The sequence below is a fragment of the Capricornis sumatraensis genome, chromosome 15, assembly GCF_032405125.1.
Source record: "Capricornis sumatraensis isolate serow.1 chromosome 15, serow.2, whole genome shotgun sequence".
NCBI lineage: Eukaryota > Metazoa > Chordata > Mammalia > Artiodactyla > Bovidae > Capricornis > Capricornis sumatraensis.
In genome coordinates this window covers 20,814,555-20,828,675 of record NC_091083.1, presented here as the reverse complement: position 1 = coordinate 20,828,675, position 14,121 = coordinate 20,814,555, and the positions used below count along the sequence as shown (strand labels likewise).

At 36.0% G+C, this 14,121-nt stretch overlaps 1 protein-coding gene across 2 annotated transcripts in view; it reads left to right on the top strand.

Annotated features, from left to right (window-relative positions):
* Positions 1–808: 808 nt before the first annotated feature.
* ACBD5 (acyl-CoA binding domain containing 5) overlaps positions 809–14,121 on the top strand; it is a 30,238-nt gene continuing 16,925 nt past the window's right edge. Inside the window, exons 1-6 of one of the 2 annotated variants that reach the window (XM_068986693.1) lie at positions 809–977; positions 5,039–5,159; positions 6,605–6,677; positions 8,610–8,724; positions 8,821–8,853; positions 13,745–13,879. In XM_068986693.1, the coding sequence (XP_068842794.1) occupies positions 902–977; positions 5,039–5,159; positions 6,605–6,677; positions 8,610–8,724; positions 8,821–8,853; positions 13,745–13,879 (553 nt within the window). In that variant the 5' untranslated portion in view covers positions 809–901. The remainder of the gene's footprint in view (positions 978–5,038; positions 5,160–6,604; positions 6,678–8,609; positions 8,725–8,820; positions 8,854–13,744; positions 13,880–14,121) is intronic. The other variant, XM_068986692.1, reaches the window with a different exon arrangement.

Sequence of the window (14,121 nt, the reverse complement as noted above, 5' to 3'; positions counted from 1 at the left end):
ACCGGTGTTAGGAAGATTGCCCTCGGGAGAGGCGAAGTGACTTGCCCCTAGGTCGGTCACAGAACTTTAAATGGCAGAACTTAAGGTTCGCACCAAGCCTCTCTGGATCTAAAGCACTTTGCTTAAGCCCCATCACCTTTCTCCAAACCTTAACCTAAGACGCTGGGGACCAGTCATTTTTTTTTTTTTTTTGTCCCGCAGCGCACCCCCCCTCCCTTGAACCCCCCCTCTCCGCGCGCTGCACCCCCGCGGCGGTCGCGCTGGCAAGGACACTTCGCTCAGGCCTGTTCAAACAGCGATCCCAGGGCCCTCCGGCGATCCACTTTCCCTGCTCTCCTTTTCTGCCTTCTCCGGGCCAACTCCTCTGGGGAGGGACAGACAGCGCGCGTCACCGCCGCAGCCGCCGGGCGGGTGGCTGCGCGGCGGCAGCAGAGAGTGGGTCCCCCCCCACCCCCAAAGCCCTGGGGCGGGGCTGCCTGGAGGTCGCGGACGGACAGACGGACCTCGCCGGGATGGGGGGTGTGGCTGCCCCGCCAGGGTCCTGTGGGTGGGACGGCTGCACCGCGACCACCGGTGCCCTGGGCCCCTCCGCCTTCTGCTAGAGATGCTCTTCCTCTCGGTGAGTTATTTTTCCGTCCAGGTGGCCCGGCCTCCCCAGCGTAGGTCACGCCCCGGGGAGGAGGAAGGAGCCGGGCCATCTCGGACAGTGTGGCCTGGAGAGGGCAGGGCCACGGGGAGCTGACCAGCTGCGCTTTGGAGTCCTCCTCCCTTCGGGAATGTTGATCCGCGGCTGCGTTCCATGTTTCAGTTTCATGCAGGCTCCTGGGAAAGCTGGTGCTGCTGCTGCTGCCTGATTCCAGGCGACAGACCTTGGGACCGGGGCCGGCGCTGGCGGCTGGAGATGGCGGACACGAAATCCGTGCACGAAACCCGGTTTGAGGCTGCTGTGAAGGTGATACAGAGTTTGCCGAAAAATGGTACGTGCACTTGGGCCCCGCTGAAGAAGCCTCCTGCAGAGGCCCGAGGCCCCAGTTTTCTGAATCTCACCTCCTTGAACCGTCTTTCTGCTTCTGGTCTTGCTTATTTAACCTACTTATTTTCTTCCTTGATTTCTGCATGCAGTTGAAGGGAGGTATCGGATGTGAATTAACTGCCTGCTGATCTTTCAAGCCTGAAACAGATACAGTATCGAGATCTTAAGCAGTTTGTATTGTTGAAAAATCTCGTCACTTAATGACTGCGAATTTGGGTATGGTAAAATAAAATCTAGGATAGAGATGCCTGGGGTCGCATACTCATAAAGTCTACTTTCTGAAAACTTTTCATATGAAGGAAAAGAACCACTGTATTCACATGTAAAACGATTTCTCTTATTTAAAAAGTGGGTAAATATTTACTGCTTAAAAAAAAAAAACTGTTTCGTTGTACTAGTGTTCTCTCTTTTGCACTCATTTGGAGTCTTGCCACTTAGCTGAAAAGTCACTGGAGTTGTTCTTTGATATTTGGCTTGTCATTTTTCTGAACTTTGTCAAGATTTTTCTCTGTGTGGTTTGATTATGACCTGTCTTGGTATGGTTTTCTTCATGTTTATGCTGTTCAGGATTTTGCAGAGCTTTTTGAACTTGTAATTTTATGTCTTTGAGAAATGTTGGGAAGTTTAAGGCCATTATTCAGATTTTTTTTTTTTTTTTTGTGGAAAGGCTTGAAAAGGGGGACTTTGACTTTTCACTTATCTTTCTGCATTATATGAATTATCTTTCACAAGAAACTTATATTTTTAAAATGATGCTTTTAAGTGCTATTATTGTGCCAGAGTGTAAAACTAACTGAATACAACACTAATATATTACTACAGTATTTAATGTCATGGTCCCTATTTTCATGATCATTGGGCTAAGCAATCCATTGGGCCAAGTTCAGTAAATCACTGGGCTAAGTTCAGTACTATTAACAAACATTCATTAAGTGCAGATAAAAAGGGTTTTGAAAACAACTATACATAAAATAATTTTGCTTTCGGAATCTTCAAACATCAAATCAGAGGAAAGAGGAGTGAATGAACAAAATGTAAAGAAATAACATAGGAACTTAGGTTTTTTTTTTTTTTAGGTATTGAGTTTTAAAATGTCTGATTGAGAGAGTTTATAGGAAGACATGATGCTAAGAGTTTTGTTTAAATGGTACTTTCATCTTTATTTCTAAAACATGTGTTTTTATACTTCTTGAGAATTGATAGGATAGACTTGGAGATAGTTTGCTATCTTTACTAGGATCATGTATTGCTTATTAGGAAATCCACGTAAGTATAAATACAGTTTGTATTATATAACATTTAAGAAGATATTGCAAAGTCAAGAACCTCTGCCAAATGGCAACAGAGTTAGGCAATGTTCAGTACTGTACTATTATTCCCTGAAATGAAATTGATAGTAATTGAAGCAGAACTATTGTTATAATGAATCATTAATTATTTTTTTTCTTCTCTATACAAATTTATTTTTTTAAATTAAATTTAATTTTTTTTAATTTTTATTTTTTCATTAATTATTTTTATAGTAAAACTTTTAAATTGTGTCATCTGTTCTGGATTATTTTGCAAATAAACTTATAGTTTTTTGTTTCTTGTTGCTTAATCTTTATTATGGTATAAAGTTACGAAGAATCCTGTAGCATCTTGTTTGGTATACTCTTGGCCTTTAGAAATTTGTTTTCCTATATAGTATTTTAAACACATATATATCAAATATATTATGCCTGAGCACCTTGAGGACAAGATTATACTTTATCCAGTGTCTTATACATAGGATACAGTCAGTATATGTTATTAGTTTTTGTTGTAACCTAATGTATATGCTAATCACCTTAACCAATAAACTTTTACATCTCAGTTGACTAAAGATATTATGAGATGAAGCTTTTGATGTTTTAAATTTGGGTTTGTGTTACTGAAATAGGTAACCATTTTAAACTATAGTTTCTCCATTTTCCCCCCTCTTCTATGTAAAAACTGTATCACTGAAACACTCTATCTAATGGATATTGTTAAATGAGCATGTAGTGTGTACTTAGTTATTATTGTAATTTTGGAATTAATTATGTATTTCTGGACAAATCTGAACCATCAGGCCTCAGTTTGTCTGTGTTGTAATTTTCACAATGTGAATGAACTGTTAGCTTTCGATAACTACATGTTATCAGATTATTATGCAATCTATAAAGTTTAAAAAATAGTTTTACAGTTTTAATTTTTATTGTAAATTTTGGAATAAAAGTAATATACACTAAATGTAACTTTTGAAAAAATAAAAATGAGCAAAAAAGAAACTAGAAGTAATCTATATGCCTATGATCTAGCTGTATCCGCTTTTAACATTTTGATGTGTTTCCTTCTACTCTGCTTTTTAACTATGTAAGTATTTATTTTGCAGAAATGGATTGTTCTGGTTATGCTGTTTTAAACTGCTGTTTTGTTCTCATTTCATAGTAGATCATGAAGCATTTTTCATGCTATTTTTTATATTTTTCTACAGTAAATTTTTAAATGATTTCTACTTGTCTTTATTTTCTGTATTTTAAATTTTATTACAAAATAACACATACTTTGTAATATAAAAGTACTGTAAGTGAAAGTTGCCTCATTCCCCATTTCTAAGTCCCAGAGCTATTCAGTGAGAATAATTTGATATGTATATCTAGATCACACATTCATGAATACAAGCTGGCTCTTACACATGTGCAACTAATAAATTTGCATATATATTTATTTTTCGAAGTTGGAATAAGACAATAAAATTGTCTACAACCTTTCCACTTATAATATGGCATGAATGTAATTCCATATTAGTACACAGAAAACAGCAAAATTTTTAAGGGCAGTAATTATAAATAATCCTGTCATATGTGTATCAAAATTATTTAGCTTGTTATTATAAAACATTTATATTCTAGTTTTTCTCTGTTGTTAAATAGTATTGCAACTTATAGCATTAATTCAAACGGTTTGAAATTTTTAAATATAAAAATGTTTCCTGATATGCTAGAAACATGTATGAAGACTGATCCTTAAAAAACTGATGTGTCTAAAAACTATGGAGGTAGGAAATGAGATACATATTTCATATTGGATTAATTCTTTTTTCTGCCACAGTACATGCTGGTTGGCTGTAGCCCAACTTTATAATCCATTGAGAAATCGGAAATCAAAAGAAGTTGAATTTCTTGCTGTTGCAATTTGAGTTAGCAGAGTATATATTTCACTTTTTCATTTATTCTAGTCAGTGTGATTTGTCACAGTTTTTGGATAAAAATACCTTATTACAGTTGCATGATACAGTTATTCTATATTTGAGAAGGCAATGGCAACCCACTCCAGTACTCTTGCCTGGAAAATCCCATGGGCGGAGGAGCCTGGTGGGCTGCAGTCCATGGGGTCGCAAAGAGTTGGGCACTACTGAGCGACTTCATTTTCACTTTTCACTTTCATGCATTGGAGAAGGAAATGGCAACCCACTCCAGTGTTTTTGCCTGGAGAATCCCAGGGACGGCGGAGCCTGGTGGGCTGCCGTCTATGGGGTCGCACAGAGTCGGACATGACTGAAGCGACTTAGCAGCAGCAGCAGTTGCATGATACAGTTATTCTATATTTTGGTTTTTTAAGTGACATTTACCAATTATTTTGGTTACACTTATAGCATATTTGTTCCTTTATTTTTTTATTTATCAAACTGTTGGGCATTGTTATTAAAGTGTACAATATCAGAGTTTTTTGATTTGGCCTACGCTGTGTGGCATGTGGGATCAAACCTGTGTCCCCTGAATTGCAAGGTGGATTCTAACTACTGGGTAACCAGCGAATTTTATTTTTAAATCAAAGGAATAAAGAACCTGAGCCATAACTTTTGTTGTTGTAAAATAGGAATACTTTGAACTATTAATGAAGTATTAAAAAATCACTATTAGTATAGCTTAGCTAAATTTATTGCATTAAATGATCAATTGTATTCTCCAAATGATCTTACTTAATGTATGTTTTCAACAGGTTCATTCCAGCCAACAAATGAAATGATGCTCAAGTTCTATAGCTTCTATAAGCAGGCAACTGAAGGACCTTGTAAACTGTCAAAGCCTGGCTTCTGGGATCCTGTTGGAAGATATAAATGGTAATTTTATGAAGAAAGCTATGGAAGAATTTTTAAGTTTAATATAATTATCATCTGACTGTTATTTATGTGGTTATGTATTATTCTGTGCATAAAGTGTTCCAAGTATTGGGTCCATTTTTATCCTCGATGTGCTCCAGCACAATTTCACACAAATAGGAAGGTCTTGGGGAAGAGAGAACAACAATAAAACCACAAGAGGTGGGTGTATCAAAGATAAAAAAGCATTTTCAGTTAGTCTTTTCCTTTATGGATTTTTTTTTTTCTTTTTATTATGCCAAGAAGGTCTCGCAAACTGCATTTAAAAAAACCAAACTCTCCTGCTTCTTTTACCTGCCAAGAAAAAGACTGACTTTGGCTTGTCAGGTGACATGTTTTGCTTCGAGCCTTTAAGATAATAAGTAACTAGGAGCATGACTCAGGTTCTGGCTTACTTTTTATCTCAGCTATCACTCCTGTCCCACTGTACTTGAATAGAAATTTTATTTTTAATATATTTACCAGAATCACAAAATACCTCTGCCATGTTTCCAACTGACCAACATTTGATGTTCTTAAACAAAATATCGTGACCATACATGATGTAAGTCAGGAACAGTGTGTGCTAACTGGCAGAGTAAGTCTTAAGAGCCATATGTTTCAATGGCTAAGTTCACCCTGCACTGGAAGTCCTTAAACTCCTTTGAGGATTTCTTAGTCCTGTACTTTCCTCTAAGATCTTTTTGAAAAGTCCTAAGATACTAGCTTAAAGGTAACAGCAATATGGTTTTTAAACTGTTTGAAGAAAATTTATTTATTAATGATTTCCCTCAGAATTGACCTTTGGTGGAGTTTAACTGCTTCTGGAAAATATCTCTAAAAAGAGATGTTTTCATTTTAGGCAAAAATTTCAAAGGCTCTTCTCATCATCTGAGACTTTAAATTTTTCTTGTCCCTCACATTTTCAGTTTTTTTAGAAGTAAGAAAACGTTTCCATTTTTCAAGTGTCTAAGTTAGACTCTTATTTAAATTAACCAAAACTTCTGTTCATTTGAAACATGACTGTGACAGTGCTTGTAAAATTTTCTAAAATGTTCATTTTTGTCAGTGTTCTTTATAATGATAAAGACTTTAAAGAGTTTTTAGCAAATAATCATGAACAGTGTATAGTGTCTGTGGCCTGTAGTCTGTATAATGTGGTCTCTGTAATCTATGATATATATATATATATATTATACTTATTAATAAAGTTTTAGATACTACTCAATTTGCCATTTTACTCTGATATTTTTCTTCAAGTTTGGTGCATTTAAAGAGATCCTTTGGAAACATGTTAATGTTTATATTAATAGCTTTAAGTAAAGCCTATTTTAAATTAGTGACCCTATAGCAGTAACTGTAAATTGCATTCTAAGCAATTGAAATCAGGCGTCTTTCTGTTGTTATTTGGGTATCTTCATTTCTAGGGATGCGTGGAGTTCTTTGGGTGATATGACCAAAGAGGAAGCCATGATTGCTTATGTTGAAGAAATGAAAAAGGTAGGGAAAATAATTCATAATAGAAAATAAAACTTTCCAGGGCCGCCTTAATTTTTATATCAGTCTAATTGCTTTGTTTTAAGAAACAAGGAGATTGTATTACATTAGAATATAGAATCTAGATTATTGACTTTATCAGGGCTTTATCTGTATCAAAGTTCATCTTAAGGTGCAGTTTTTTCTTGAAGGTAGAGCACATCATGACATGGTATTTTCTTTTTTTCATCTTTCCTATCTTTCTCTATAGTTGACTTCTGCAGAAAGTATATGAATAGGAACCTTTTAAAATATTGATTTCCCTTTCTCAGGAGTCTGGGACTTACCTGGACTGTCTTTAAAACATTTCTGCTTTGAAACTTTTAGTGAGAAATAGGTAATAAAACCACCCAACAGTGTTCTCATACAAGTGTTGACTCATAAATTGAGATGTTCCTATCAGTAGATTTCTCACTAACAAGCTTTTTTCTGTGAATGCAAAAATTCTTCAGAAGGAGAATAAGATAAGGATGCTTTTAGTTTGTCTGGTAACTAGTAAGGAGGGGATTCTTTATTAATTAGCTCTTCCAGAAGCAATTTGATGAAGAAATCATTTTTAATTGTCATTTTAAGATGATCTTACTGCCTTTTTTATAAAGGACGATTTGTATGTTGTAATAGATCAGAAGTTGTGAAATCTAGATCTGCCTGAGAATGTAAAATAACCTTTGAACATAAAGAAAATCTGTAAAAAGGAATAGTTTTTGCCATGTGCTTCGACAGTATTAATCTCTTAGTAGTATTCTTTACTTGGTAGATTCAGACTGATTTGCTTTGGTCTAATCTCTTCTATACTGCTCAGAGTTGTGCATTTTGTTACATTTTCACAGTTTTCTTTGGTGGACTTTGTTTATCTGTTACAGAGGTCAGAGCTTAGTTCTTTTGGTTGTTAACTGTATCAGTAGCACAACAAAGGAGCCTTTCAAAAGCAGAGAGAAAGATAACCTACAGCTTTGGTTTGATACCATTCTTTTCTTTTTTTCCTTAAATATTGTTAGAATCTTTCCTCATTCCCTCCATTTTAATTCTTTAGTGGTAATTTTAATTATGCTTTGTAGATTGATACAGAAAAGATATATATATATGTACATATATATATATCCTTTATTTAAAAATGGAAAGAAAACCAATAGTGGTATCATATTAAACATACTGTGCAGCAACTAGCTTTCTGTCTGTAAAAAAAGTTATATATTTTCCCAATCAGCACACATAGAACTAATCTTAGACTTTTTAATATCTGTAAAATATTCCATATATAGGTAGGAGGTGGGAGGGAGATTTAAGAGAAAGGGGACATGTATATCTATGGCTGATGCATGTTGATGTATGGCAGAAACCAACAGAATATTGTAAAGCAATTTTCCTCCAGTTAAAAATAAATTTAAAAAATTCCACATATAGAAATAATTTGTCAGTCACCAGCTTATGACTGTTTATTTGAATGCTTTTCGTTTAATTTACCTTGCCTTTTAACTCTGATGATTCTAAATTGGCCCATAGTTATGAAGGCGTCTGAAAGTGGTTACCATTTCTTGCCTTCCTTAAGTACCTTTTTAAATACCGAACACAATAATTTTACTTTAGTTCCACAGTTTTTTATTTTATTTTACATTAGTGCCTTTAGTGTTTAATGCACAATATATAGGTTATCATGTAAAATTTTACACGAAGCTTATGTAGTTTTCAAAATGAGAACGCTTTAAAATCTTAGCCTGAAATTTTTCTAGGGTGGTATATACATTAATATGTAATTAACATAGATAGATACTTTGAGGAGTCTGTAGAGGAACTTCTCAAAGTTTATCAGTAAGTAAATTATAAATATATTATTTGGTCCTAGTGTGGATCACAGTAATAGTTGGTTTTCACAAGATTTGTTTCATTTCATTACAGATTCTTGAAACTATGCCGATGACTGAAAAAGTTGAAGAATTGCTACATGTCATTGGTCCATTTTATGAAATTGTAGAAGACAAAAAAAGTGGCAGAAGTTCTGATTTAACCTCAGGTTGGGCCCTTTTACCTAGTTTTTCATTCAGCAATTGATATATTATATGTGTATTAATATTTATATGTCTAATTTTTTTTCACTTTCACATGCCAGTCCGACTGGAGAAAATCTCTAAATGCATAGAAGGTAGGAATAAATGAAATCCGTGTGAAACTTTAGTTCAAAATTTACATGTCAGAAGAATTCTGCATAATTTTATATAACTTAATGAGCTTTTCACTCAAGTTCTTTTTCTAAGCAAATACATTGCACCAAGTTCCAAAATATTATAAACCCTAATTTTTAACCCTGAGTTATTAAAATATGACAGATGGTTCATTTGTATACAGAATTGTAACAAAATTCATGGTTTTATTTTTATGATTCATATTTTATGTTTTCTGTTTGCTTTATGAATTGTATTAGCAGTGCTATGGCTGAAATGACTTGCTAGCTAATTTTAAGTGATTATGTTTATAGTATGGTTTAACTTTAGTGTAGCTAGAGTTTTAGAGTGTTTAAAACAAGACGTCAGTGAATTCACCTCACTTGTCTTTTTTGTTTAGAATTCTGTTTTCATGTTCTCAGTAAAGAATTGAAAGGATTATCTTTATGTACTAGCAGGAGCTGAATATTCTGCAGATTTGCTGTTTTTTTTTTTTTTTTTAATTTTATTTATTTATTTGGCTGCTCTGGGTCTTAGTTGTAGCATGTGGGATCTAGCTCCCTGACCAGGGATCAAACCTGGGCCCCCTGCACTGGGAGCTCAGAGTCTTAGCCACTGGACCACCAGGGAAGTCCCAGATTTGCTGGTATTAACTGTCAACATTTGCTCTTCAAATTGTTTTAGAAAGCAGAGTGAAATGAGCCAGTAAGAGTCATTTTAAATGACAGTCATATATGTTTTAAATAAAAATCAGCTTGGCCATCCTTACTTTCTCTTTCCCTGGCATCCCATTCCATCTTTTACTAATTGATGGAAACGATAGTCTTTCTGTCCTAGGTCCTGTGTCTGCCATCATAACTGATGGTGATACCGTGTATGACTCAGTACCACACCCTCTGTATCTGATTGGCTACTCGAGGAGTCAAACGTTAACAAATTACCTTCTTTATATTTCATACTTACTCAAGTCAGAAAAGACTATCAGTGTTTTCTTTCTCTGAAGTGTGTTGCTAGGATGCAGAAGGGAGTAATTCGGGACCTGCTTTGGCTGTGTCCAGCCTACAACCAGAGGCAAATGTTGAAAAAACTAATGAAGTTTCAGATAATGATGTCTCAGATCCATAATCCCTTAGCTATAATTACAAATTTCAAAAGGCTTGATAAAGCTTTTTTGGTAACCCGTTGGCAGAAAAACATGTCCTAATATGTATAGGAGGAGCAAACCTTGATCTGAAATTACATGAGGCTATTTTAAGTTTTTATTCTAATTTTGCCTATTACTATGTTTTGCTGTAAAAATATTTTAAAAAATTTTTTAGTGAGAGCTGCCTTTAGACTCTTTTGAAGGTATTGTATAATATACATTATATACAGTATATGACCGTTGCAAAGTTAGAAAACTCTGGATTTCAAATCATATCTAGATCCAAGGATTGTGAGGGATGTGGACCTATACCATAGTTTATTTAACCTGTGCCACTCTAGAGGAATTTAGATTGTTTCCTCTTCTGATCATCAAAGCCTGCTGCTGAAAGTAACCATGTACAAATGTCATTTTACATAGGTAGAACTATATAAGTAATAAATTATATTAGGAGTGTTTGATGGGTGTTTCCACTTTTGTAAGATATTGCCAAATTGCAAGACAGTTGGTAATCTTTGAATTTTTATGTTTTTTTTAAACAAAAAATCTTATTAAGAAGTAGTGCTTTTTGTTCTTATTAAAAGTAGGCCAAGTAGAACAGATTATCTGTGTCACATGGGCTTTTTCAGAACATACGCAGTAAGTTTGGAAATCAGGAAATATGAGCTTTCCAACTTCGTTCTTTTTTCAAAATTGTTTTGCCAGTTCTTGATTCCTTGCATTTCCCTATGTATTTCAGAATTGGCTTGTCAATTTTTATAAAAATGCCTAGCTGAGATTTTGTTAGAGATTATAATGAATTATAGATCGTTTTGGGGAGTATTGTCAGCTCAACAATATTACCTTCTAATCCATTTCTTTAGCTCTTCTTTAATTTCTTTCAACAGCGTACTATCATTTGCAGTGTATAGTTCTTATACCATCTTTTGTCAGATGTGTGGCTAGTTATTTTATTCTTTTTGCAGCTATTGTAAATTGACTCTTCTAATTTCATTTTTGGATTGTTTATTGGTAGTTTGTTGAAATACATTGATCTTTGTGTATTGATCTTGTATCTTACAACTTTACTGAACCATTTATTATTTCTAATAGGTTTTTTGGTAGATTACTTAGCATTTTCTGTGTGTGAGGGCATGTCATTTGCAAACAGAGGTCATTTTACTTCTTCCTTTCCAATCTGGATGCCTTTTATTTGTTTTTATTGCCTGATAGCCCCAGGTATAACTTACAGTACATCATTGTCTTGTTCCTTGTTTTAGGAACAAAGCATTCAGCCTTTTAACATAAAGTATGACTCTAGTTGTAAGTTTTCATAAATCCCCTTTATCAGATTGAGAAATTTCTCTTATATTCTCAATTTCTTCAGTGTTATGTTGTTGAGTGTTGGGTTTTGTCAAGTGCCTTTTCTGCATCCATTGTGATAATCATGTGGGTTTTGTCCTTTAGTCGGCTACTACGGGAGCAGGCAATGGCAACCCACTCCAGTATTCTTGCCTGGCAAATCCCATGGATGGAGGAGCCTGGTCGGCTGCAGTCCATGGGGTCGCTAGGAGTTGGATGCGACTGAGCAACTTCACTTTCCCTTTTCACTTTCATGCATTGGAGAAGTAAATGGCAACACACTCCATTGTTCTTGCCTGGAGAATCCCAGGGAAGGGGGAGCCTGGTGGGCTGCCATCTCTGGGGTCGCACAGAGTCAGACGCGACTGAAGTGACTTAGCACCAGCAGCAGCAGCACGGTGTACTGTTGATTTTTGGATGTTGAGTAGCTCTTATTAATAATTCTTCATGCTTTCTGCAGCTCTCATCACAGAGGTGATACGGGGCTGCTTTTGTTGCTGTCTGGTGTTTCGCTAACAAACATCCATTTGATGAGAGGGGTTAGGTGGTTCCCTGTTGCTTTCTTTGTTGAAGGTGCCTGTGAGTGGTGGGTGTTTCTGTATTTTACTTATCGTCAGTTTTTATTTATTTATTTTTTCTGGTTGTCAGGGGAAGAGTAAGGGAGATTCAAAAGCTGTGCTATAATCATGATTCTCTGAGAGGGAACAGAGCTCAGTGTTGACTATAGAGCTGAAGTTTTACTTTTTATTGCTACTGATTAGAGAGATTTAAATAAGGCTATAAGCCTGATTGTTAAAGATGAGTGGAGATTTAATAGGTTATTTGAGATGCATGGAAGCATCCAGAAGGGACCTGTATAATTGAAAATAAAGCCCAGATGTTTGTGGAGGAAGACCATTGTTTTTTGGCCAAGAGCCAGTTAGGATGCCTTCAATATCTCAGAGTTATGGAAATATAATCCCCAGTGTCTCAGAATGTGGTCCAGTAACCATCAGCATTGGCATCACATAACGAAGATCATGGTATCTGGTCCCATCACTTTATGGGAAATAGATGGAGAAACAGTGGAAACAGTGTCAGACTTTATTTTTTGGGCCCCAAAATCACGGCAGATGGTGACTGCAGCCATGAAATTAAAAGACGCTTACTCCTTGGAAGAAAAGTTATGACCAACCTAGATAGCATATTGAAAAGCAGAGACATTATTTTGCTGACTAAGGTCCGTCTAGTCAAGGTTTTTCCAGTGGTCATGTATGGATGTGAGTTGGACTGTGAAGAAGGCTGAGCGCTGAAGAATTGATGCTTTTGAACTGTGGTGTTGGAGAAGACTCTTCAGAGTCCCTTGGACTGCAAGGAGATCCAACCAGTCCATTCTGAAGGAGATCAGTCCTGGGATTTCTTTGGAAGGAATGATGCTAAAGCTGAAACTCCAGTACTTTGGCCACTTCATGAGAAGAGTTGACTCATTGGAAAAGACTCTGATTCTGGGAGGGATTGGGGGCAGGAGGAGAAGGGGACGACAGAGGATGAGATGGCCAGATGGTGTCACTGACTCGATGGACATGAGTCTGAGTGAACTCCGGGAGATGGTGATGGACAGGGAGGCCTGGCATGCTGCAAAGAGTTGGACACGACTGAGCAACTGAACTGAATTGAACTGAGGAGCTTTATGGAAATCTAGAATCTTAGATTACCCCAGATTTACCAATTCAGAACCTGCATTTTAACTAGATCTCAGGCGATTCCTATCCATGATACTGTTTGAGAACCTTTGATGTATTTACTCTCAAGGTATGACTTTGGGTAATAGGACAATTTGTCCCTTTTAAGTGATTGATCAGATTAACTAATGCTTTTTCTTTTTTTAAACTCATGCTAAAAAAAAAAAAGATTAGCTTTCCATTTACTGTGTAAAGACAGTAATGTAATTTGTGCACCTGAAGCCCTATAGGTAATAAAAGGATAAAAAAAAACTTTTTAATGCAGTCCAACCATAATATTCATGAGTGCTTTTAGGGCCAAAGGTGTTTATGTTTTCAGCATGCTAATGTATGTAACAACTGTCTCTTCGTTTATTGTGTATAAAGATCATTCATCTCTTACCTTTACAGTTTGATCAGTGTTAAAATAATTTATCGTCTGCCTTGTTTAGAAAGAGTTTAAGATAGTGTTACCATTTTGTTGTGAACAGATAACTGGAGGAATTAATGTAATGTATATATATTCATAGTTGAAGAAAATAATACTGTTAATTATATATTAACATTCTAACTTTTTCTTCAAGATTATTTTCTTAGTTATTTGTGAATTACACAAGGTATTATTTATAAATTGCAACATGATTGTATGCTACAGCATAAAGTTGAAATGGTCATTTTGTATTTTAGATCTTGGTAATGTTCTAGCTTCTACTCCAAATGCCAAAACTGTTAATGGTAAAGCTGAAAGCAGTGATAGTGGAGCTGAATCTGAGGAAGAAGAGGCCCAAGAAGACACAAAAAGCCCAGAACTACGTGATAGCGGTAATCTTTGGGCGATGGGCTGATCACTTTGCATTAACTAAGATGAAAGGCTGTGGAGAGGTGTGGACTAATTTGGCGTTGTGTGTGATCAGGGCACGTGGAGGGCCTGGACTCTTGACCTCTAACCAGGTTTGTTGTGGACCAAGAGACTCCAGAAAAAGTTCACAACAAGTTCAGGGACAGCCAGCCTTAAGCATAGGTGGGCTGATGTTAATTGAAGGCTAAGAAGGATAGGTCACTCC